This window comes from Oncorhynchus keta, chromosome 32 (genome assembly GCF_023373465.1).
Source record: "Oncorhynchus keta strain PuntledgeMale-10-30-2019 chromosome 32, Oket_V2, whole genome shotgun sequence".
Taxonomy (NCBI): domain Eukaryota; kingdom Metazoa; phylum Chordata; class Actinopteri; order Salmoniformes; family Salmonidae; genus Oncorhynchus; species Oncorhynchus keta.
In genome coordinates, this window is record NC_068452.1 from 24,365,065 (window position 1) to 24,390,768 (window position 25,704).

Here is a 25,704-nt window from a genome sequence, read left to right on the forward strand (position 1 = left end):
GCTGCAAACAAAACCTCTCCTAGCTGCAAACAAACCCTCTCCTAGCTGCAAACAAAACCTCTCCTAGCTGCAAACAAACCCTCTCCTAGCTGCAAACAAACTGCCTCTCCTAGCTGCAAACAAACAAACCCTCTCCTAGCTGTAAACAAACCCTCTCCTAGCTGCAAACAAACCCTCTCCTAGCTGCAAACAAACCCTCTCCTAGCTGCAAACAAACAAACCCTCTCCTAGCTGCAAACAAAATCAAACAAACCCTCTCCTAGCTGCAAACAAACCTCTCCTAGCTGCAAACAAACCATCTCCTAGCTGCAAACAAACCCTCTCCTAGCTGCAAACAAACCCTCTCCTAGCTGCAAACAAACCCTCTCCTAGCTGCAAACAAACCCTCTCCTAGCTGCAAACAAACCCTCTCCTAGCTGCAAACAAACCCTCTCCTAGCTGCAAACAAACCCTCTCCTAGCTGCAAACAAACCCTCTCCTAGCTGCAAACAAACCTCTCCTAGCTGCAAACAAACCCTCTCCTAGCTGCAAACAAACCCTCTCCTAGCTGCAAACAAACCCTCTCCTAGCTGCAAACAAACCTCTCCTAGCTGCAAACAAACCCTCTCCTAGCTGCAAACAAACCCTCTCCTAGCTGCAAACAAACCCTCTCCTAGCTGTAAACAAACCCTCTCCTAGCTGCAAACAAACCATCTCCTAGCTGCAAACAAACCTCTCCTAGCTGCAAACAAAAACTGCAAACAAACCTCTCCTAGCTGTAAACAAACCTCTCCTAGCTGCAAACAAACCCTCTCCTAGCTGCAAACAAACTCTCTCCTAGCTGCAAACAAACCCTCTCCTAGCTGCAAACAAACCCTCTCCTAGCTGCAAACAAACCCTCTCCTAGCTGCAAACAAACCCTCTCCTAGCTGCAAACAAACCCTCTCCTAGCTGCAAACAAACCCTCTCCTAGCTGCAAACAAACCCTCTCCTAGCTGCAAACAAACCCTCTCCTAGCTGCAAACAAACCCTCTCCTAGCTGCAAACAAACCCTCTCCTAGCTGCAAACAAACCCTCTCCTAGCTGCAAACAAACCTCTCCTAGCTAAACAAACCCTCTCCTAGCTGCAAACAAACCATCTCCTAGCTGCAAACAAATCCTCTCCTAGCTGCAAACAAACCTCTCCTAGCTGCAAACAAACACCATCTCCTAGCTGCAAACAAACCCTCTCCTAGCTGCAAACAAACCCTCTCCTAGCTTCAAACAAACCCTCTCCTAGCTGCAAACAAACCCTCTCCTAGCTGCAAACAAGCTCCTCTCCTAGCTGCAAACAAACCCTCTCTAGCTGTAAACAAACCCTCTCCTAGCTGCAAACAAACCCTCTCCTAGCTGCAAACAAACCCTCTCCTAGCTGCAAACAAAACCTCTCCTAGCTGCAAACAAACCCTCTCCTAGCTGCAAACAAACCCTCTCCTAGCTGCAAACAAACCCTCTCCTAGCTGCAAACAAACCCTCTCCTAGCTGCAAACAAACCCTCTCCTAGCTGCAAACAAACCCTCTCCTAGCTGTAAACAAACCCTCTCCTAGCTGCAAACAAACCATCTCCTAGCTGCAAACAAACCTCTCCTAGCTGCAAACAAACCCTCTCCTAGCTGCAAACAAACCATCTCCTAGCTGCAAACAAATCCTCTCCTAGCTGCAAACAAACCCTCTCCTAGCTGCAAACAAACCCTCTCCTAGCTGCAAACAAACCCTCTCCTAGCTGCAAACAAACCCTCTCCTAGCTGCAAACAAACCCTCTCCTAGCTGTAAACAAACCCTCTCCTAGCTGCAAACAAACCTCTCCTAGCTGCAAACAAAACCTCTCCTAGCTGCAAACAAACCCTCTCCTAGCTGCAAACAAACCCTCTCCCAGCTGCAAACAAAACCTCTCCTAGCTGCAAACAAACCCTCTCCTAGCTGCAAACAAACCCTCTCCTAGCTGCAAACACACCCTCTCCTAGCTGTAAACAAACCCTCTCCTAGCTGCAAACAAACCCTCTCCTAGCTGCAAACAAACCCTCTCCTAGCTGCAAACAACCATCTCCTAGCTGTAAACAAACTCTCTCCTAGCTGCAAACAAACCCTCTCCTAGCTGTAAACAAACCCTCTCCTAGCTGCAAACAAACCCTCTCCTAGCTGCAAACAAATCCTCTCCTAGCTGCAAACAAACCCTCTCCTAGCTGCAAACAAACCCTCTCCTAGCTGCAAACAAACCCTCTCCTAGCTGCAAACAAACCCTCTCCTAGCTGCAAACAAACCCTCTCCTAGCTGCAAACAAATCCTCTCCTAGCTGCAAACAAAACCTCTCCTAGCTGCAAACAAAACCCTCTCCTAGCTGCAAACAAACCCTCTCCTAGCTGCAAACAAACCCTCTCCTAGCTGCAAACAAACCTCTCCTAGCTGCAAACAAAACCTCTCCTAGCTGCAAACAAACCCTCTCCTAGCTGCAAACAAACCCTCTCCTAGCTGCAAACAAACCCTCTCCTAGCTGCAAACAAACCTCTCCTAGCTGCAAACAAACCCTCTCCTAGCTGCAAACAAACCCTCTCCTAGCTGCAAACAAACCCTCTCCTAGCTGCAAACAAACCCTCTCCTAGCTGCAAACAAAACCTCTCCTAGCTGCAAACAATCCCTCTCCTAGCTGCAAACAAACCCTCTCCTAGCTGCAAACACAAACCCTCTCCTAGCTGCAAACAAACCCTCTCCTAGCTGCAAACAAACCCTCTCCTAGCTGCAAACAAACCCTCTCCTAGCTGCAAACAAAACCTAGCTGCAAACCTAGCTGCAAATAAACCCTCTCCTAGCTGCAAACAAAACCTCTCCTAGCTGCAAATAAACCCTCTCCTAGCTGCAAATAAAACCTCTCCTAGCTGCAAATAAACCCTCTCCTAGCTGCAAACAAAACCTCTCCTAGCTGCAAACAAAACCTCTCCTAGCTGCAAACAAACCCTCTCCTAGCTGCAAACAAACCCTCTCCTCGTTGTACCGTATATCAACTGAGTTAAGTAGCTGCTTTCTCATTTGTTTTGCCCATCTTGATAATGTGCCTCGTGTGGTAGAGAGCACAGACCTCAGTTTTACACAATATCTTTGTCCGTCTTCTATTCTGACATTTTCTGGCACTGCTACTCATACCAAAGGACTATGGAGATTTATATGTGTGGTGTAGATAAATAACAATATTTCCATTTTGGACTGTGTCTTTATCCAGAGTCATCCTGCAACACAGCTGGTTCTCTTTTTACCCAGCGTAACACCCTGGAGACAGATGGGAGAAATGGGACTGGTGCCACTCCATCCTCTGGGAGGCTGGAGCACATTATATATATATATAGAGAGAGAGAGTAGATTCTGGGTTGGGATGGAGGGGATGGAAGGATGAAATGTTTGGCTCCATGGCACATCATTTCATCATTTTGTTATCTCTGCGATTTAACCCATTGTGTTGCATAAATCAATCAGCAAACTGTAGTCTTTGCGTACGCTGCGGTGGAATTGACTATTATATGAGGAAAGCGTTTCTGATATGTTTTATGGAATCACTATCTGACATAGGACAGTCAAATGGGTGATAGGGGAAGTGGCACATCTGTCTGGTACAAGGTGCTAGAAATAACTGCTTTTGACATCCCATACAGTATATCACTTAAATTATTAGGATTTTTTAAATATATATTTCCCCCCTCATCAAAATAAAAAAAGCACACTTACTTCGATATGTATCTCCAAGCCTCAGTTTACACGTCAAGCTGACATAAATATTCACATTCTTTCATCGCTTGCACTCTCTACCCTTAAAACCACATGTTCTGACATTGAAAAAATATATTCTGTACTAGTGGTGTGAATTCAAGAGAAGAACCATCATAACCTAGGCTAATGCTGAGATGTGCTAAACAGTTGCTTTGCTTACTCATGAGGAGCTGTGCTGAGTGCACGCTGAGATGGGAGGACTGGGCCCAGAATGCTGTCATTGTCCGTAGCCACGTCTCATTCCTCTCCCGGTCTGCCAGCTCCCAGTGGGAGTCTACCAAGACTATCTTCAGCACTGAAACCGGAATGCACGAAGAAGAACAAACAACAAAGATCCATCTCAGTTTTAACACAGCTGGAGTTTGTTTTAGAGATGGAAGGTGCCCTGCAGCTCAGACGTCTTGTGTTTCTGCTTTTGGACGACAGGTTTCAGAAGCCAGACACTGTAGCAGCTATAGGGTAAGGCCATTTTATATTACTCTCTGGCACTTGAAGGGTAATGTTGTGTACACCTGAATCCCCTCTGTAGTTGTTCTCCTGAAACAGACCAATGATGGTTCCATTTCGAAGCAGCCTGGATCTGCACCACAGTCTGCCTCACGTTGCACATTCAGCATCTGTCACTGGCAGACATAGAACAGGGCCACATTCAGTTGTAAAACATTCTCCAACGTTACGGATAGAAATTCCGTGCATAGAGCCAAAGTTATTTCTTATTCAACACATACGAGAGGAATGTTTGTTCTACATAGCATATTTAGATCTGAACGTCTGGCTCTACACGCCTTGTGCCCAGCCTAAACTCTACAATGCTGTCTACACACTCCTTATCACACTCTTACTCTGGGATAAGAGCCACAGAAAGACTTGTGTAGAACATATGGTTTTACGTCCATCTGTCCCTTGGCTGGAGCTGGGATGTAAGAAGGTCCTGTAGAAATGCTAATGATGTGATAGTCAAAATGAACCAGGGACAGAAGCTATAGCAGCTGTTCTAGCAGGCAAAGTGAAGTTAGCAGGGTAGATGAAGGTTGTGAGATGCAGGAGGAGAGGATGAATAGCTACGGTCAAGGTGATGCCGTTTGAAAGTAGTCAGAGGGATAAGGTGGGTGGTACACGGTGGTATTACATTTTGGTAAGGTAACGCTGGGAAAGAGGAGAAGTCAGGATTTAGCTGCACTGCAGGCAAGGTTTGTCTCGTCAATATTCTGACAGCATTGGGGCGGCAGGTAGCCTAGTGGTTAGAGCATTGGGCCAGTAACCGAAAGGTTGCTAGATTGAATCCCCAAGTTAAAAATCTGGCATTCTGACCCTGAACAAGGCAGTTAAACCACTGTTCCCTGGTAGGCTGTCATTGTAAATAAGAATTTGTTCTTAACTGACTTGCCTGGTTAAATAAAGGATTTTCTTTTTTTAAAGCATCCCTGAGGGAGTTTCTCTGGCAGGTGCTAATGTCTGCACTATTGATAGAAAGCTGTCTGTTGATGAGCAGCAGATTTACTATCTGTTCTCAGAGGAATGAGGTTGCGGTTCACCAGAGATCACAGGCTTCCTCTAACTTCAATCAAACCCAATCTTGGTTTGGACAGATTGGAATCTTAGGCTGCATCAGATGGGGGTGATCAGTTCTTGGCCTGACAGTAAAGCTGAGATGTGTCTTGTGGACATGACCTTTTCTATAGTAAATAGTACATCCAGAATATGGGTGGATGAAGTGTTGGTAGTAAGACCAAAATGGAAATGGAATCCAATGCAATACAAAACTTGGGAAATATATTACTCATTAGAACCGTACAATATTCTAAGACCTTTTACATCTGGTACATTCATGTGTTAAAATAAGTAATTCGGGCTTTTAGCGTGATTCTTATTGACCAGCTTCTGGTTAAATGTTAACGTGGCACATTGTCAAGCTCCCTTCTGCTTCAGTTCCATAGTGATCTCCAGGCAATCAACTGTTATAAGTAAATGAAATGATTCAATTGGCAGCGAAGTTTGTCACATGGTTAATAACTCCTGCTGTAAAATGACACAATGTTCCCATCTCCCCAGCAACAACTGACAACAGCAGCTCTATCTGCCCTGCTGGTTTCCAGGAGACCCGGCCTTGCTCCTCCTCCTGAGGAGTGCTGAGGCTGCAGCATGGAGCCCCAGGGGAGTCTGGGAGTGGAGGGGGACTTCAGCCTGCAGCTGGCGCTGCTGGTGCCCAGCCTCCGGAGCGAGGCAGTGACCCACGAGCTGGAGGATCTGACTATGCAGCCCAGTCCCAGCCTGCCGCCTCTCAAAGAGCGTAAGAACGGTGAGTAGTAGACCATTCAGTCACAAAGGTCAATCACCTAGGGCAGGGCTACCCAACCCTCTTCCTGGAAATCTACTGTCCTGTAGGTTTTCAGTCCAACCCTAATTTAGCATATCCGATTCAGTTAGTTAAGGTCTTGTTGAGCAGCTAATTAGTAGAATCAGGTGTGTTAAATTAGGGTTGGGCTGAAAACCCACATGACGGTAGATCTCCAGGAAGAGGGTTGGGCAGCCCTGACCTAGGGCATGCATCTGAAATGGCACTCTATGGCCTAGCCTATATAGTGTCATATACTGATGTAGGATCTTACTTTGATCACCCTGTTTGTTACAGGACATTTCCTGCCCAGCAGGAAATGCAAACTTGGCTGCTAATTGAATAGTGTATTTGAGGTTTAAAAAGGCTCCTAAAGTTAGTAATTAACACTTTGGATACCTAATTTTAATTTTGTAATTGCATACCTAGTATCAGGAGGATAAGTGGTGAAGACACAGTGGGTGAATCGATTGTACTTGATTCCTTGCATCCTCTCGCCTTGCCTCCTCAAAATGCATTGAAGCTCTGAGGCTCTGAAAAATCAAGGAAATCTGATTGAAATGAACCCAGAGACTGTGGTTTCTACGTCATCCATCAGAGAGCGAGCCTACCCTGACAGTGAGAAAACAAACTCCTCTCCACTCCAGAGAGATTTGTTTGTGGAGAGAAGTGGGGAATTAGACTGGAATTGCATCTGGAAGCCAACACATAATCGCAGCTTGAACAGTTCCTGACATCAAGTCCCAAAGTCAGTCCTCTCCTTGGGCCACTAAGTGTTTTGTTTGTTGGTTGCTCTGAGAAAATCAGCTTTTTAGGTGGGCGTTATTAACGAGTTAAATATGATAAATTAGATGCAGATTCGGATTAACAGACTTCAACAAAGTCAATGAATGGGTTGAGCCTCTCGTTTAACTTTTCACTAATGATGAATTCCTTGCTAATATTTCCCAGTGCATTTTCCTTGAAAATGTGGACCGTCAGTATCTTGAGATCTCCTCTGTTATCTCACTCTCCTAACCCTCTAGTTCTCACAACCACAGCCAGAAGCCCAGTCTGGAAATATTCCCCTGGCATGTGAACCAGAGTGAGGGGTAGCACTGGGGCAGTATCTGGTGGGCAGGCTGGCACTCACCCACCCTGAGTGGTACCCTGACATTTTCCCAGTCCCTAGAGAGGGCACAGTCAGGGATGGAGGGTATGTAGGAGACCACTGGTCACCCCAACCTTACTGCCCAGGAGACAGACACTGGAAAAACTCAAATGTGTTGCACTCTACAGCTTGTTGATGATGTGATGATGGGGGCTAGAATCAGGATCAGGACCGGCTCTATAAAGGGGCTTGCTTTCATTTAAGCAGCATTTCTAATCCATTTGAACACGTGGTGCCGGCCAGTAATTTTCCTTTCGGGTCTGTATCTTTGTTAGTGTCATAATATGATGACAGCTGTTTATCTAGACATTCAGTTTGCAGTTGTGTCATTTTATAGTATTGTACGGTTAACAAGTTAAGGACTGTTCCCAAGTCGCCCTTAAACATTGACATGGGTGAAATATACCAGGGCTAAATGGATTGGAATGGAAATAGAAGCAGCATGCCAGTTCATGTTGGCTGCCCTTTGCCCTTTAACCTGCAGTGTTAGGGAGTAGGGAGGGACACACATGTCTGGACTTCAAGCATATGACTCATACTTCCTGTATGTGAATGCTAACCGGCTGGAAATGACCACCTATTCATCTGTTATCACTCTTCGGTGTTCTCTCTTCCCTGTTGTCCCTTTAGAAGTCTCCTCTGGGTGGGTGATATTTCTCTTTGCTGTTATTTGTTCTCGGACACAGAGACCAGATTGATATATGTTCTCCTAGACAACATTGCGAAGAAGACAGGGTTGAATGCAACCACCTCCTATTTCTAATGTTTACATTTAATCTATTTTGTTTGAAATCCAAAAACAAAATATTGATACTTTTCCCTTTATATCAATATTAGTCAGCAACAGCTACGGTCGGGTCTACACAAATGAAAAAAATAGATAAGATTGTATTAATATCATGTGCTTGTGCAGAAATACACTTTACAACTGGGAAAAGTGACAAAGATAAACATCGATGTCCCAGGGGCCTCAGCATGTTTTGTATTTGTCATTCTTATCCAGTGACACAACATGGTATGAAAAAAATAACTCCCGGCTCGTTTTCTCATGGAGCTTTTCATCCTCTCACTCAAAAGTCACAAATACTCAATGTTTTTGGAACAAGAAAGACACAAGAAGTCCTTCAGTTCAGTGAGACATGCTAGCTAAGTAGTTAAAATTACATTTCAATACATGCATGTAGTTAGCATACTACATGATATGGTTGAAAGTATGACTTACTTTTATAGACTTTTAGGACAGCAGTTGGTTTGGTCAAAAGGTTGTATTGTTCTCTGTTGTTTTGATAATTAAAGTTGCTTGGCTCATTGTATTTAGTTCTAATGAGGCTAGTGTTGAAAGAGCAGAGCACTGAGAGCTGAGCAGAGTGACCCAGCAGGGGTTAACAGTGGCTCATCTGTCTGTGTTCCCTCCTCCTCCTGACTCTTACTGGCTGAGCCCAGCCAGAGCATGAGTGAGCGCACACTCGCTCCCGCTGAGACCAACACAAAGACAGGCAGAGAGAGATTGGAGAGACTGGAGAGAGAGAGAGGGAGGGACTGTACGTACCAGACTGTGAGAAGCAGTTCTCTTACCATACACTCCAAGCTGGGTGTTTTCCCTCATTACTAAACCCTCATGCTGGTCCTCGTTCCTCACTGCCCTGATCACTCCATGGGACTCCAGACCCGGCCGCTAAGCGACCCGGCTCTCTCCTCCTCTATGGCGTGCCTCGACGTGGAGACCCCCGCCGTCTGCAGGGGTAAATTTAAATCAGGAGCCCCTGTCTCTGCCTTTCCTTTTCTCCCTCCTCCTTCTTTCACTCTTTATTTCTATCACTTACCTTTTCACTCTTTCTTCCTCTCTCTGCTAGGTAGCATCACTACGTTGTTGGCATGAAGCCCAGTATCAACATAAATCAGTTTCCATTTTGGTTTCCTCTACGGTTGTCTCCAAAAATGTTGTGTGTTTTCTGACTTTTTAACTACAGTATATTCTCACTAGAAGGCAAATAGTTGTTAAAGTTCTCAGTAAAATAATGGAGTTACAGTGAAATGTGTATGGCTTTATGGGTTTAGGTCTGCTTTTCAGTCAACGTGATTACCTTGAATGAAATATACAGCTACTTATAGGCCTTGATCAACTTGACCCACGGCAGTCAGAGTAATCTGTACTGATTAATTGATGATAACACCTTGACGCTGGGCTAGGACAGAGACAGAGAGCCCCACCAGGAAATGATAGGGCATTACAGAACGAATAGCTATTAAATGATGTCCAGCATCAGGTTGAGACTGGATTAACAGCACCACAATAGTGTAAAGAGTTGTTGTTTTCTATTAGAAACAAACAAAGTCAAAATGAGGGAGGAGATGAGGCCAGAATGAGGGAGGGGACTAAGGGAGGTGGGTTTATATAGCGTATCATATTATTAGGATCCTTAAACCCAGGAGTCTGTGTTCACTTCTTATGATGACAAATAACTGCAAAGCTCAGTGTTACCCTCAGGCTATCAGCTAAGCATGATGTCACCACTTAGTTAGTACCTTTTCCTGAACGATAGCATTCTGCTGTACAGTATGTTGTCTGGGGGGAATAGCCCCCAGTGAAATGCTAAACCTGGAAATTCTGTAGCTCCACATTCTGTTTGTGATCTGCTCCTGATAGTATTAGGTGTTTCAAAGAACAACTTGGTGTGTAAAGAAAAGGTAATATGACTATTACTTTGCTTCAATGTAAGTCATATTTAAAAGGTATTGTGTCCCCTCGGGTCATGGGTGTAGAATCATGCTTGGATGAGTTGGATGGATCTGCTTTGAATTTATTGCCAATGTCTCATCGATCTATGAGAGTACATCAAACTGACTCATCAAGTGAATGAGCATTTGCAAGACCACGGAGCACAGCTGAGCTGCAAGGAGAATACTGTATATTTCCCGTAGTAATGTCAACATAGCTTATGTCAGTGTCCGACTGTCTCTATAACAGCGTCGCCATAACAAAACAGATTCTCTTTTATATTTACGCAGAGTGTTTCTAGGAAAAAGTCAGGCCAAGAGATCTAATGGTAGACTTTGTCCAGAGATGAGTTTTGTTGAGACAAACATAGGCAGAGGTTTAGAGATAGAATCAGGAGACGGGGATTTTTAGTAAAGCTGAGGTTTGTGAAGTACCTCTGTTTATGTTGTGCCGGAGAACAGGGGAGTACAGCCGAATTGCATCACACAGGGTTCACTGAGAACAGCACTATTGACATCAGCCAAACAAATGGAAGGAGCACCTGCCCACGTTGATGTCAGGAATAACAACTTGAAATGGCAGTATTGTTCTCAAAAATCGTCAATTATCCTTTAGCATTCTTTTCCAGTCGAGTTAAAGTGGGTAACATGAATATTGAAACCAACCAATGGTAATTCTCTCCTATCTTCCAGAATGATCTTTCTGTGTCGGTGCCCTCCTGGTGTGCAGGTTGACGTGTATTGTCATGAATCTTGTCCTGGAGGCAGCACTGAGCGATTTTCCCCTTTGATAGGCCAGCTGCAAAGTCACAATTTTGTAAAAATGAATGGAAACAAACACAAGCTTTTTGTTGTTAATTTAAAGTTAGGGTTAGGCATTAGGTTTAGCAGTGTGGTTAAAGTTAGGGTCAAAATCTGATTTGATGTCTTTGTGGCTGTTCCAGCTAGTGGCCACTGTAGAACTTCCTCCAGAACAAGATTCATGACAAAAAACGCTAACCTGACCCTGGTGTGAACGTGTAATGGGAACCATGGATAGGGAGCAGGAACACAGTGTTCTGAGCCCTGGAGGCGCAGGGGGCTTGTTAAAGTTATGGGGGTCTCTGAGAATGGACTCAGTTGCTCCCCTGCCTTGGCTCCCTGGGACTCTCTGTGCTCCTCTGTCCACCAGTGGGAGCGGGTCCCCTCCACTCTGTACAATGCTTTGGGTTCCAGTCCAGTCCCGGCCCCCACCCCCATGCCACCTCCAGACTCCATGGTTCCCAGGCCTTCTTCTCACAGCTGCCCAGTTTATTTTAGCTGGAGTGAGTCACGTTGGCCTGGTCAGACGCAGTGACTGTCCCAGGGGACTAGAGCAGAGCAGGCCTGGGTGTGTGTGTAGTATGTGGTGCTTAGTGTGTATGTGTGTGTTTGACTGTGCATTGACCATCTGGCCATAGCCAATGAGCAGTCTACTCCAGCAGCAGTCCGACCTCACTATGAACAGAGTGCCTTGGTGACGATAAGGGCCCCAACGTTCTTCACAGCGCCGCGTCGTTCGACACCATCAACCGTCACCTTCCTCTTCAAATATTTTTGCTGAGGATCACTGTTATTCCAATGAAATAACACGTCCACACTCGCCTGTTTATACATGTGTAAACTGGGCCCGCACTGCAGTTTATTATGATGGAAAAATAACATTGGGTGCCGTCCAAGGATTTGGAGCCTCCTGCATAAGAGTCCTTCTTGTCTTTTTATGTTGCAAGGACTTCATGGAGCAGTGCTTACCGCTCCAAAACGAGACGACACATCTCACTTTTTATGGGGCGGCACTTACAAAAGAGACCGAGTTCACTCAGTCCTGGGAGGACATCATCTCCAACTCGGAGGTGACTCGGACATATGAACATTGCCCTGTAATTGGTCTTCAGGGTTTGTTATTTCTACAGTGGTACTTGAGAAAGACTCATCCCTTGCCTGTGTCTATCTATGTTTGTATTTCAAGTTGAACATCTATGTAAAGTTACCTCTACATTTGCATTCCAGTCCGTCCTCAGCATGTCCTTGTCTTTACTTTATTTGAAGAGAGCTTGTAAAGCCCATGTCATCGCTCGAAAGTTAACTCAGTGTCAAGAAGAGTGTTATTGCTAGTTGTCTGGTAGGTTAACCATGGAGACAATGGTCTCTATAGGATGTCTTAGGTGGAGGAACAGGGCTTCCTGTTTTGTTCTGGCTGGGCTGTGACGTGGCGTGTCAACACAAATTGGTCCATGACACAGTTTTCTTCTTCATAAAGAATCGTGTCCAGTACACAATGTTCTTTATAAGGAATTCCAACTTGTAACGTTAGTTAGGCTAGGGATTAAGGTTAGGAGTTAGGGTTAGGGGTTAGGGTTAGCTAACATGCTAGCTAAGTAGTTAAAAAGTAGTAAGCTTTTTAAAAGTTGCTCAAATGTAAAAGTTGTCCATTATGTGAGTCGAATTAGACTGTCTTGCTAAATCCTATGGTCATTGGCGTAACGGCACAAACAGATCTGGGACCAGGCTAGTTGGGCATAGGTTGACCTCTAACCAATCTCTGCTTCTCTCCCACAGTCCTCCAGCGCCGCCTGCAGCAGAGACGCACCCGTGAGCAGCTAGTGGAGCAGGGCATCATGCCACGTGAGTATAACCACTGAGCATTGGGCACCGCCACTCTCAAACCCCCAAGGATTTAATATACTGTAACTCACCTCTACCAGAGTTAAGGTTATTGGTCTGGCATGTAGAACAAGTATAACTGCACCCACACCACAGTCATTAAAGTGGGTCTTGGTTCCAGAAAGCTCTCCGAAAATATCATACAATTATTACCGAAATTAATACCATAGATTGAACTAAGTGCTGTCTGATTTGCTACTATTATGACAACCATACAGGAGTGGAATTCTGCCACCACTGATGTCTCGACCACCCCCCACCACAACCTCGTCATGATGTTTATAGAATAAATAAATACTCGGAATGGCCCAGGGTCTTAAGCCACAGTGAGGCATACATCGGTGGCCAGTGACATACCAGAAACCAAAAGGCATACTGAAAACTTCCACACCCGGCTCACAAAGTCAGCAAAGAGGAGCAGAATCCTTCCTCTTGCTGCCCTTACTGGATCAGTCTCTCTGGGAGCCAGTGGGTTGCAGACTAGAGCAGACAGACTGATAAGAAATCAGACAGCAGACAGACACATAGAGAGAGAGAGAGAGAACAGTGATGCAGCTAAGTGATTTGAGGCTAGAGCTGCAGGAGCCCCAGACCAGAGACCTCTCAGTGCTGGGAGTGTGCTCTGTCTTTGTCTTGTCCAGCCCTAAGAGGCCTCCTCCATGTGGACTCTAAGCTCCTCTTATTAGGCTCCACAATCAGAGCTGTATGAGTCAGCGACAGGGCCTGCGCAGGAGGTCAGTAAACCCCCACTGCGGCCCTAGCACGGGTAACACAGGAACCTCCCAGCCAGCGACACTGGGGGAATCGCTCTGGTTCTCCTACACAGAGGACTTACAATAGGTATGCAGGCCAGGGCTTGGGTGACGCTCAGGAATGCTTAGCTCTGCTCCTCTGAGTTTGACGCAATCCCTCTGACTAAGAAGAACCACTGGTCAGTGTGTGTTCAGACCTCAGTGTGTGTGTGTGTAGAGAGCAAACAGGGATTGTGTTAGCTAGAGGTGACTAATGGGTATAGCCGTGCCGTGCCAACAGCAGGATAAGTGTGTCTGATGAGATCAAAGTCTCAGCCTGACTGTCTCACTAGTTGGATGAGTGGAGCATTCAGAGACATCCTGTCCTACTCCCGTCAGCTATTGTGTAGTAGCAAAGTCATCCTCTCTTCCAAAGGAATAACACACATTATTGTCTCTCCTTTGTTGTCGTCAGCTTGTCATCAAGTACAACTACATCATGTCTCAAATATGAACTTTCAAGAGGATGAGTTTACTTTTTACCCATTAGAAGTTATGGGTAGTTACACTGAGCTCCAAAAGTATTGGGACAGTGACACATTTTATTGTTGTTGTGGCTCTGTACTCCAGCACTTTGGATTTGAAAAGATACAATGACTATGAGGATAAAGGTGCAGACTGTCAGCTTTCATATGACATTTTTTTAATCTATGTCGGGTGAACCATTTAGAAATGACAGCACTTTTTGTACATGGTCCCCTATTCTAAGGGACCAAAAGTATTGGGACAAATTCACTTATGTGTATTAAAGTAGTCAACAGTTTAGTATTTTCTCCCATATTACTAGCACACAATGATTGCAGCAAGCGTGTGACTCTGCAAACTTTTTGGATGCATTTGCTGTTTTGGTTGTGGGTTGTGTTTCAGATTATTTTCTGCCCAATAGAAATAAATGGTAAATAATGTATTGTGTCATTTTGCAGTCACTTTTATTGTAAATAAGAATATAATATGTTTCTAAATGCCTCTACATTAATGTTGATTCTACCATGATTACGGATAATCCTGAATGAATCATAAATAATAATGAGTGAAAATGTTACAGAAGTATAATGTTGAGAGGTTAGCGTATCTTGGGGGTATGATATATGTGCATCTGTAACTCTCTCACTCACCATTATTCATTCATGATTATCCGTGCTAATGGTAGCATCCACATGAATATAGAACTGTTTAGAAACATATTCTATTATTTTCTTTTTAATACCTTTATTTAACTAGGCAAGTCAGTTAAATTTCTAAACGGTTCACCAGATATGGATGAAAATACCCTAAGAATGAAAGGTGACAGTCTGCACATTGTATCATGTCATACAAGAGCCTAAACAACAAAGCATTGTCACTGTGCCAATACTTTTGGAGCTCACTGTACATGATGTCGATCTTCCCTCCCATAGCACTGAAATGCCCTGCTGCCTTCCACGAACAGATCCGCAGCCTGCAGAGGTCCAGGGTAAGACCTCACAAACTCATCTCACTCGCACTAGTGTTCATTATACTTCATTGAGATAAACACACATTATCACATACATACGCCATTCCATATCATCTCGATTTGAAATGTAGTTTTATGTTGTTTTCTTACAGACTGAGAACTTCTTGAAGCACAAAATCCGCAGTAGGCCTGAACGTTCAGAGCTGGTCCGCATGCACATCCTGCAAGGTAACCTCACTGCCGTGTACTGTATGCTTTATGATAGGCTGTAGAGAATACAGATGATACGGAGCATACTCAGCTACCAACAGAAAGTATATGTACGTTTAGCTGGCCAAGTTAGCTCTCAGAAGAGAGATGATGGAAGAGAAGGATCCTGTGAAATTGTACCCCTCCCTATTGGATATAATCCACAGGACATGAAATATTCACAACTTGAGATGTTACAATCAGTTGTCTGATTGATTGTCTTTGACGTATGAGGACATACCACCTTAAACAGTCTCCACTGTGAGACGCACAGTAGTAGAACAGTACTGTTGTGAGTTCTAGGTAGAGTAGCAGTTACTGATGACTTGCTGTCTGTCCCACAGAGACCCATGTGGAGCCCTCTCTGCAGGCCACTCAGATGATGCTGAAGAGAGCCAGGCTGGCTGATGACCTCAATGAGAAGCTGGCCCAGCGACCCGGCCCCATGGAGCTGGTGGTCAAGAACATTCTGCCTGTGGAACCCAGCCTCACCAAAGACGGCGTCACCGGTAGAGAACACTCTTGACTTTATACATTATTATTTCCCGGCTAAGGGCGAAGTAACTCATTCAACTCCCACTCCCTGCATATTTGTATAGTGTAGATTTCTGAAAGTGCTTATTACGACTAACACAGCACTGAGACATTTCCAGTGACTACCATGAGTAACAACTTCGTACAAACCTCTCTCCATTTGTCTACTTGTAATTAATAAGCTGTTTTTTTTTGCACGTGTTACGTTGCAGACCCCGCAGACGGTGAGGTGGAGAATGACTTCCCCAAGCCGAAAACACTGGATGTGTACAACTTTGACGAGGACAGCGGCGATGCCCTGTCCCCAGAGCAGCCGGCCAGCCAGGAGTCCCAGAGCTCCTCTGCTCCCTCACCCTCCCCCAGGACCCCCAGGGTCACAGAAGCCCCTATTGCCCTCTCCACTTCCCCACCGACCAGCTCCATCACCATGCAGGTAGGTCCCATCGCCATACCTCTGTTGTTATGGTATCAATAACAGTGTAAATATTTTGTTTCTATATTTTGGGCCTAAATAAAAGTCTCCCAGTGCACCTGCCTGTTGAATATCAAATTCTGCTTTCTAGAAAATATTATTTGCCTCCTGTTTTTTTTCTGTTAGACGACATCCATCTTTTGTTAGTCTTTTTCCAGCTCTGCCCTTGTGGCTTAGTGTGGGAGGGGGATTTACAGGCCTCTGTTCCCCTCCTTACTGAACGGGCCATGTGGTTTCTGTCTGTCTCTTTATCTTAGCACTGCCCACCTACCTCCCAGTCCACAACAGATTTCTTCAACTTCTCTCATGTCTCCACCAATGAGCATCAGAACAATCGCCTGGTGACCACGCCTCAGCCAATCGCCATTGTAGTCCCTCCAAAGCCAGGGCCCATGTTAGTAAAGGTGAGCCACAAACTTGAAAGAAAGTGACGTCCGTCATATCACATGATGGAGAGTACTTGAACCTTGTGGCAAAGGTATGGTAAATCATGGCAATGTGCAAAGATGTACATTCAATGCAAATATTAAACATACATTTGTTTATAGCGTTTAGCTGAGCACGTTAAAGCTATAACCAAACGTTTGGTACAGAAAGCTATTTATTTCAGCAATGATGATGTTTTGGTTCCTTTTTGATCCCAGTTAGCTGAACAAGCTTTTCCTACATACCCCGTAAACATGAAAGTCATCTCTGATATTTGACTCTCTCTCTCTGATCTGCTGTGGTTTTCATGCTGCTTCCTTTGGAACTGTAATCAGAGATAAGAAGTCAGAGGAGGACAAACACTGGGGCTGTGTTCGGTCACAGTGAGAGAGCCCGTCAGTGCAGGCAGAGACCAGTCACAACTGATGGTTCGGCCAATTCAAATGTGGTTCAAAGCACAACAAGGCCTGGAGGAGTTTTTCACAAATCCATTGGCTTAAACTGCCAGCCGCTCTCAGTCTTCAATTAAGGTTAAGTGACAGGCTTTCTCTTAGCCTTCAGGGCACAAAGGATGGAAGCAAGGGAGTAAAAGCAATAACTTGGGCATTTGTCACAATCCTTTATACTCCAAGCAAATGAATATATTATGCGCTCTGCCCCTCCCGTGTTGAAGAACAGGGAGGAACACATTCGGGGCTGTGTGTTTGCATAAACCAACTTCAATTGGTGTTATGATATTTTTTATGGCTTGCATCTACCTCTCAAATGCCAAGCCATTTAATGTGTATCCTGTCATTTAGTTACTGAACAATAAGGGTCACCCCACATCCCTTTCCACATTCCATTTCCCCATCCTGTCTTTCTCACTGGACGTTATCACAATGTCCCACCTATTCATTTGATACTACAGCGAGAAATAGGCACAATTTCACGTACAAGCCTCACAATACTGGCAAGATGTTTAGACGTTATCCATAACCGTCAGAACAGGCTTTTAGATCACTAAATAGGTCCACAATCCACTCAGCGAGATGAACTTTTGAAGTTTTCAGTGAAAACGTTTCACTGCTCCTCCCGGATAGTATCCAGTAGGTTGTAACCGTTCCTCTTTTCCCCTGTGCAGCAAAGCCAACCAAAGACACCCAATGACAAGAGCCGCAGTAAAAAGAATAAGGATCCCAAGCCGCGGGTGAAGAAGCTAAAGTACCACCAGTACATCCCCCCGGACCAGAAACAGGAGGCCAACGAGGCCCCCATGGACTCAGCCTACGCCAGGCTCCTGCATCAGCAGCAGCAGTTCCTCCAGCTGCAGATACTGAGCCAGCAGCAGCAGCACTATAACTACCAGACCATCCTGCCTGCCCCACTCAAGTATGTCCCTCTGTAAAAAGGACATTGGGATGCTATGTGTTACCGCAGCTTGCATACTGTAGGCCAAATAATGTGGCTAGCCCTCACATTCTAGTTGCAGTTTAATTGACTGACTGCTTTGTGTTGAGGGAGGTTAGTACATCATCACTACACCTGGAAGGCAAACATAGTTTCCTTTTGAACAATGTGATTCAAGCAAACAATCCTCCCTAACAGAATAAGTCCACACCTGGATAATAGTGATGTAATCTGCCACATCTGTTTCCTGCACAGCTTCTGTTTGGCTTAGATATATAGTATTCCTGTGTGCATTGTCCCGGACGGAGACTGTTGATTGCGAATGATGGGACATACAGGAAACTCTTTTTCCCATCCGAACACTAAACCCTCCTCCCGTTGTCTGTGTTCCTACAGGTCGACGGAGGGTCAGAACAGCTGCTCCAACATGTCTCTGAGTGGCAGCAGTCTGTCCAGTCCCATCATGGTCTCTCTACCCAGCGCTGCCCCAGCACGGTCTAACCAGACTCTGACAAACCGCAAGCCTGGTGTCCTACCTGCCAACCTGGACGAAATGAAGGTGAAGCTCACTCCTGCTCCGTACAAACATAGATTTTCACTATATGATAGATATATTAAAGGGCAGAGCACAGCCCCTAGGCAGTGACATGTTGTATGGAGATTTAGTGAGCGGGCTTGTCTTTTGTTATGATGACTCGTGATTGTTCATTATCCCTGGCCGGTAGGTAGCTGAGCTGAAGATGGAGCTGAAACGGCGAGGTCTTCCGGTGTCTGGCACCAAGACTGACCTGATAGAGAGACTAAAGCCTTATCAGGAGATCCCCAGCAGCCAGGCTGTCACTGCCATGGAGCTGACAGGCCACACAGGGGCCCCGCAGCCTGAGAGCATGAGCTCCACACCTCCTGTGTCCCCCGTGCCCTCGGAGGTCTCCAGCCTGGGCATGGAGGAGGCTGGGATGCCAGAAGCTCTTTCCCCAGCTCGGCCCACTCGTTCTGGGTCGTCTCCCCACCAAGGCAGCCTGGAGGACAGCCCAATGGAGACCAGAACCTCAGAGAAGGACCAGCGACTGCACGAGAAGGAGCGTCAGATCGAGGAGCTGATGAGGAAGCTGGAGCAGGAGCAGAGGCTGGTGGAGGAGCTGAAGATGCAGCTAGAGGGGGAGAAGAGGGGTCAGCCCAGCCCTCCAGCCCCCATGGCCCTGGCCCAGGTCAAAGAAGAGGGCAGGGCTGCCTCAAACTGCTCTGCCTCTACACATAGCCCACTAGCAGTGGTGAAACAGGAGAAGCCCAGCTCAGGCCAGGTACAGACGTCCCCCCTGCCTCAGTTCTTCATCAGCCACCAGCAGGTGCCTCAGGTCCTCAGACAGCCCCAGCCTAAGACCTTGCTGTCTGGCCAGCCTGGAGCACAGATCCCGCTGCCTGTCTCCCTGCCCACCAGCACAGCCACCATCCAGCTACCGAACAACAGCATTAAGCTGCAGGTCAGAGAGCCGGTCCTGCAGACCACAGTTAGCACTACAGCTCCAGGCCTCATCCAGGAAATAGAGGCCTCAGCACCCCACCAACAACAACACACCACCCAGACCCAACCCATGCCACAGGTGATAATATATGGTTTATTTTACTCCAATCCCATATTTAGAGTGGGATATTCCCCAAGCTACTGTCTGCAGACACCATTTTACCCACCTGTATTGTAGTGTCTCTGTGTATTGTGTTACAGTACTCTCCAAGGGCTGTGTGCTGCACCAAACCATAACTAAATAAATTGTCTGTGGATGAATTATTCCGCTGAATAAATTGCACATCCTGTTTTTGTGCCCTTTTTTCTGGGATAACACCTTTTCCAGAGACACTTTATAAATCGCTGGTTACATTCTATTGTGATGGGCCGGCCTAATCACATTTATTAGGGCATTAGCCGTGTTTTGAAAGCAGAGAGTCTCCCTCTCCAACTTCTTTAATATTCTCTTCTCTGGGTGATTTATCTAGTGTGTTGCCAAGGTAATAGCAGGCCTGGCCAAGGTGATGAATTCCTCTCCTAGTCACATCAAAAGGAGGGCCGGAGCCTGTCTAAGCTCCGGTTACTGGAGCAGGTGCTGACTGACGGCCAGGCAGACAGCACACTAGACTACGCTGTCTGTTCTAGTCTCTATAGGACCAGACCTGGGTGCAAATTTGTTTTCCTTCAAATACTTAAGCTGTGCTTGACTGGGCCTGTCTGACAAAAAATAAACCAATTGAATAGTCCCAAAAGTGCACACTCTGTCCATCTGTCACTCAAATGCAAGCTCAAGCAAACACTACGTAATTGAAAGATGTCAAATACTATTTGAATCCAGGTCTGCAGAGCTGCACTGGGCCGAATCAACAGCCAGCCAGAATCAGCAACAGCAACTGCAGCACAACACTCATTGAAAAGTGGTCTCACACCCAGAAACACACTGCTTTGTGTTGCACTGCACTGATACCCCATGCCTTTTATTGTGTCCCTAGAGATTGTGTACTACCACATAATAATACATAAACACTTTTTTATTCCTCCCAGAGAGAGTGTGTACCCTGTCTAACCACTGTGTGCCTTCTAAGGGAGAGTGTGTACTAGTACAGTTGACCAGTATTTATCTGCCCCAGAGAGAGTGTGTACCGCGGTGTTAACCACCGTTCATCATTCCTCTACAGACGACAGTCCCACTGTGCACCACCACCACCTCAGGGTCTGGGTTCCAGTTCAGAGCAGGCCCAGGTCAGACAGAGATCCACCAGTGTTTCCTAAACACCTCCCCAGGGAGAAGGTCCCCTGCCAGGGCCTCGTCCAACCAAGCAGTCCCCAATGGTTCAACAAACAAGGTATTGTTTAAATACTGCATTATATCCACATGTATTAATTTAGTTGTGTTGAATATGTGAACCGCATAGGTTGTTTAGAGCTTATAGGGATTAGATCTCGTTGTTTTGTCTGTCCATCAGTCCCCCTCTGCCTGCCAGCCCAACTTCTCAAACCATGTCCCCAAGAGTAAGGACCCGCCACGCTACGAAGAGGCTGTTAAACAGACGCGCAGAATGCAGACTGCTGCACAGGTAATAGAGCTTTTATAACACCCTACTACAACACACTGGACTGACCTGCTAGGTCTGTTAGGCGTTGAGGCAGGTATTGACTGGTCTTTATTGTCTATGCAGGTGCCCACTGCAACCAGTCAGCACATGGACGACCTGTTTGACGTGTTGATCGAGAGTGGAGGTGAGAAAAATACTTGACTATCGTTGGGGTCTCCTCCTCTCCGTTGAGACAGCTGAGTCCCTCCCTGGCCATGAATCCATCATCTCCCATGTTCTTTTCTTCTACAGAGATCTCCCCATTCATCAGACAGGACCCTTCCTTTCCAGACAAGCTGCTTCCTGTGACCGCCAGCGTAACCACCCCTGCCCTTCAACACGGTGCTATCCCGCCCCCCGCCCCAGATCCTGGTGGCCCGCCCGCCCGCCCCCACCCTTAACCCCCCGGCCCCACCCAGCCTGACAGCCCTGACCATAGACAACCAGCTGGAGGCCTTCCTGGAAGGCACGCTGAAGGGGGAGACTGAGCCCCGGACACTGAGGTTGATGGAAGAGCTGCACAGTCAGCTGCTGGAGCACTCGCCCCACTCCCCCATGGACACGGACACCACCGGGTTCAACAATGTCAGTGCACCCCCCTCCAGCTACCACCTGGACCACACCAACCTGGACAACATGGAGTGGCTGGACCTGACCATGCCTGGGCCGACGGGGGGGCTCAACCCACTGGGCCTTCCCCCGTCTGGGGTCTTCTCCTCTGACTTCCTGGATTCCCATGACCTGCAGCTACACTGGGACTAAGGGGCGTCAATCCCCCCCCCCCAAACAGGCCTATTCAGACAGAGGCCTGTCAGGGAGAGACACACACATACTGATAAGTGAGATGGAGGGCACACTCCTTCTCCAGTGGAGGTGGGGGAGGAGAGTGCAGTACTGCTGGCCTTGAGTCCCTGTGGGAAGTTCTGTGCAGGGCTACAGCAGCACTGGTGGTGGATCTCACTGCTCTGAGCAGATCAGAGTGCTAGAGGCAGGACCCTCCTTCCTCACTGGATATACAGTGTAGCTGTTTCCCTCTGAGGTATCGTCCCTCATAACAGCCACTCATTCTAAGGAAGGCTAAGCACCCGCTGGGCTGTGGTATAGATCAATGGTATGAAGAGGTTGATCTCCCCCTGTGATCCCTTTCAGAAGAGGACCTGGTCTGAGGAAGGGTGGTCTCTCCTGAAATGGCGTTACAGTAGATAGACTCAGGATGAGAACTCGCTAGTGGAAACAGATGTTGACCCAGGTGTTACGGAGAATTTCACACCTGGTTCTGACTGCGCCAGTGGCATGGCTACTGACTGACTTTCGTGTCACATTTGACAGACAGCGCAGAGAGATTGTATATATGATAAGCCTATGTCTACAGTAGCAGTAGTCTGTCTGCTCTGCTGCATACACCACTAAGGCAGCTGTATTACAGTCATGTATATATGTATGTATGTATGTATATGACCTATTGGAATGTGGTATTAGCTTAGCATTATGGCTTTCAAATAACTGCCTTTGCTTTACTCAGTGCCCCCATGCGATTCCCATCACATTGGATGTTAAAAACACTGCACATATTGCATTATGCCTTATAAGACCATTTGCCAAATATCTTGCTATTTTCAAGGTGTTGCTTTCACTTAATTCAACTAAAGACTTTCCAAAGAGTACACAGAGTGATGACGGATTGTGTTGTCACTCAAACGAAGCAGGAGACTACTTGAAGTAAAGTGTTAACAGTAAGCAGCCTTATATCATGTAAGATAAAATAAAAAGTGAGTGCATGAAACCCACATTTAGTATCATTGGTTGACAATACGAGAGCTGTCGGCCTGAGAACTCTTGAATTCATTAGAAGTTGAGAGGCATCACATTTTTAGCAGCTGTTGTTCTTACTCTATTCTTGTGTGGGGGAGAGTAGGGCCAATGTGAGTTTATTTACCAAACTGCAACGTGCTTTTCCTTAGTGTCCATGGGGTCACAATAGGTGGCAGAGCACCCCCCAGCACTGCTGTAGCTTGCCAGGCACATGCCTATGTCCTTTATATTATCGACAAAAGAGCCTTTGAAAATGTTCTCTCTCTCAACCCTATTGTCAAGTCTGGAGTGGATTTATCCCAATGTACAGATCAGCTGAATCCTGCTTGTTTATGTGTGACATGCAGTGCACCTGAGCTCGAGCTGGTGTGTAGAGCTGGTGTCTGTGTGCACTGCACATCTGTGTTGCATATCGCTTTTGCTTGTTTTGACTCTAGGAACTGGCAGAAATAGCCAGTAAATTCCCCTCGGCATTTCAATGGCTCTCTTCAATATACCGTCTGACCTTAGTTGGCTGACATACCGAGGACAAGTTGACATCATTCAGTTTGACAAGCCAAGGAGTCACAGTAAATCAGCAGAGGTGGTTCAAGGCTGTCTTGTGCTTTTGTGATCAGCTCAGCAATATATGTGGCTATAGTCTTGCAGGTTCAAATGTAAGCATCGTTATTGTATCATTTTGTAGGCCTAATGTGTCTCTATTCATGAAGCCTTAGTCCAGCAGATTATGTAGGGTCGGGATTCCAGTCACTCACATCAAGAGGCAACCTTTCGAAACACAGCAGTGGGTGATCCATATGTACCATCAGTACCAACAGATGGGTATTAAAATGATCTCCACACTGATTTAATGGCATTGGTTTTCACTACTCACTCCCAAGTATTTGTTCAGGTCAAAATCCTACATGATTATTGCAATCGTACACATGTAGTTAAACATTTAATTACAGTGACATATACTGGCCAAAGATAAAAGGTGAAAGCATTTGAAGTGTTGAAACCGACGGTTGAAATGGGTTAAGGCAGAGGAGGTTACAGACGGGTTGACCTTACAAACGTTGTCAGTCTTTTTGTTCAAGCAGTCTCTGAGCTACGCCTTTAGAAACACAGAAACCTTTCTGTAATTTAGTAGAGCCCCCCCAAAATGGAAGAAGCTTTAAAACACTATTCGGCATGATAAAGTTTGAGGCATCAACGACAGCATAAGCATTCCTTGTAAATACATTGCAGACCGTGCTAAAGAAATGTCATTTCAAGGGTTTGGATCAATTCTAGCCGACCTGTCTGTCCCCTTCCAAGGAAAATTACTTAAAGGTCCAATGCAGTTGTTTTTAACTCAATATCAAATACTTTCTGAGTAACAATTAAGTACCCTACTGTGATCATTTTTAGTGAAAACAATCAAAAAGAAACTAAAACAGCTTTTTAGGAAAGAGCCATTTCTCTAGCAATAATTTTACTATGACTGTCTGGGAGTGGTCTGAGTAGGGAGAGAAACTGAAACCTAGCTGATGTTGGCAGAGGTTTGGAACTCTTTCTTATTGGTCTATTAACTAATTTACCGCCTGGCAAACCAAAACTCCACCCCACGTAAACAGGCTGAAATTTCAGGCGGCCTTTTTAAACAGCTCTAAAGACTGAAAGGGCATTATCATCATTTTCACAGTATTATTCCAACCTCATAGTGCTGAAACACACTGAGTACAAAACACCTCCTCTTTCCAGGTGAATCCAGGTGAAAACTATGATCTCTTATTGATGTCTCCTGTTAAATCCACTTCAATCAGTGTAGATGAAGGGGAGGAGACAGGTTAAAGAAGGATTTTTTTTTAAATCCTTGTGACAATTGAGACATGGATTGTGTATGTGTGCCATTCAGAGGGTGAATGGGCAAGACAAATGATTTAAGTGCCTTTGAACAAGGTATGGTAGTAGGTGCCAGGCACACCGGTTTGAGTGTGTCAATAACTGCAAAGCTGCTGGGTTTTTCATGCTCAACAGTTTCCCGTGTGTATCAAGAATGGTCCACCACCCAAAGAACATCCAGCCAACTTGACACAACTGTGAGAAGCATTGGCGTAAACATGGGCCAGCATCCCTGTGGAACACTTCAACACCTTGTAGTCCATGCGCCGACGAATTGAGGCTGTTTTGGGGGGGAAAGGAGGGTGCAACTCAATGTTAGGAAGCTGTTCCTAATGTTTTGTCCACTCAAGTGTATATAACACAGGAAACTCTAAATGTTTTTGAATTCACAGGGCCTTTAAGAGCCTCAATGTCACACATTTCTGTTAGAAAAACAAAGCAGTTTACACTGTGAGTGGATAAAAATGGGTAGCTAATCAAAAAAACATTGCCTGCTCCTGATTGGTCTTTGTGCACAACTTTGTTTTTGTCTGAGCATCAGTGCCCCATTGATCATGTGTCCAAACTACAGAAAGGGAGAATGAGCTGGAATCAGAAGTCATTTTATTTGTACTATACTAGTATAGCCCCTTTCCTTGCAATAGTGTATTGATACATAGTATGCCATACATTTTGCACATTGTGTATATATTTTGTCATGCATTTTATTTAATTTTTTACAAACGTAGCACATGAGCTCTTTTCGTACATTTTATACAAACGTAGCACATCTAAGCTCTTTTGTATTAAGACTGTTTGGTGTATACAGTATGCGTACTACTGTATACCCATAATGTGTGTATATATATATATATGCCTTTTTGTGTCAATAAAAATGGTAATGTACATTGTGTGTGAAAATCATTCAGTTGTGTTTAGTAAATAAAACAACCCTATCATGTGACTTTTTGTTTACCAAGGAGTTCCTAACAC

At 45.6% G+C, this 25,704-nt stretch overlaps 1 protein-coding gene across 1 annotated transcript; it reads left to right on the forward strand.

Moving 5' to 3' along the window:
* Positions 1–4,259: 4,259 nt before the first annotated feature.
* LOC118365356 (myocardin-related transcription factor B) lies at positions 4,260–25,617 on the forward strand. The gene is given in 15 exon segments (XM_052490992.1): positions 4,260–6,073; positions 12,555–12,620; positions 14,848–14,903; positions 15,038–15,113; positions 15,479–15,643; positions 15,881–16,101; positions 16,398–16,544; positions 17,690–17,937; positions 18,352–18,514; positions 18,681–19,556; positions 20,638–20,805; positions 20,926–21,036; positions 21,139–21,199; positions 21,307–21,380; positions 21,382–25,617. Coding segments are annotated over 15 exon segments (3,024 nt in total). The 5' UTR covers positions 4,260–5,916; the 3' UTR covers positions 21,817–25,617.
* Positions 25,618–25,704: the final 87 nt, after the last annotated feature.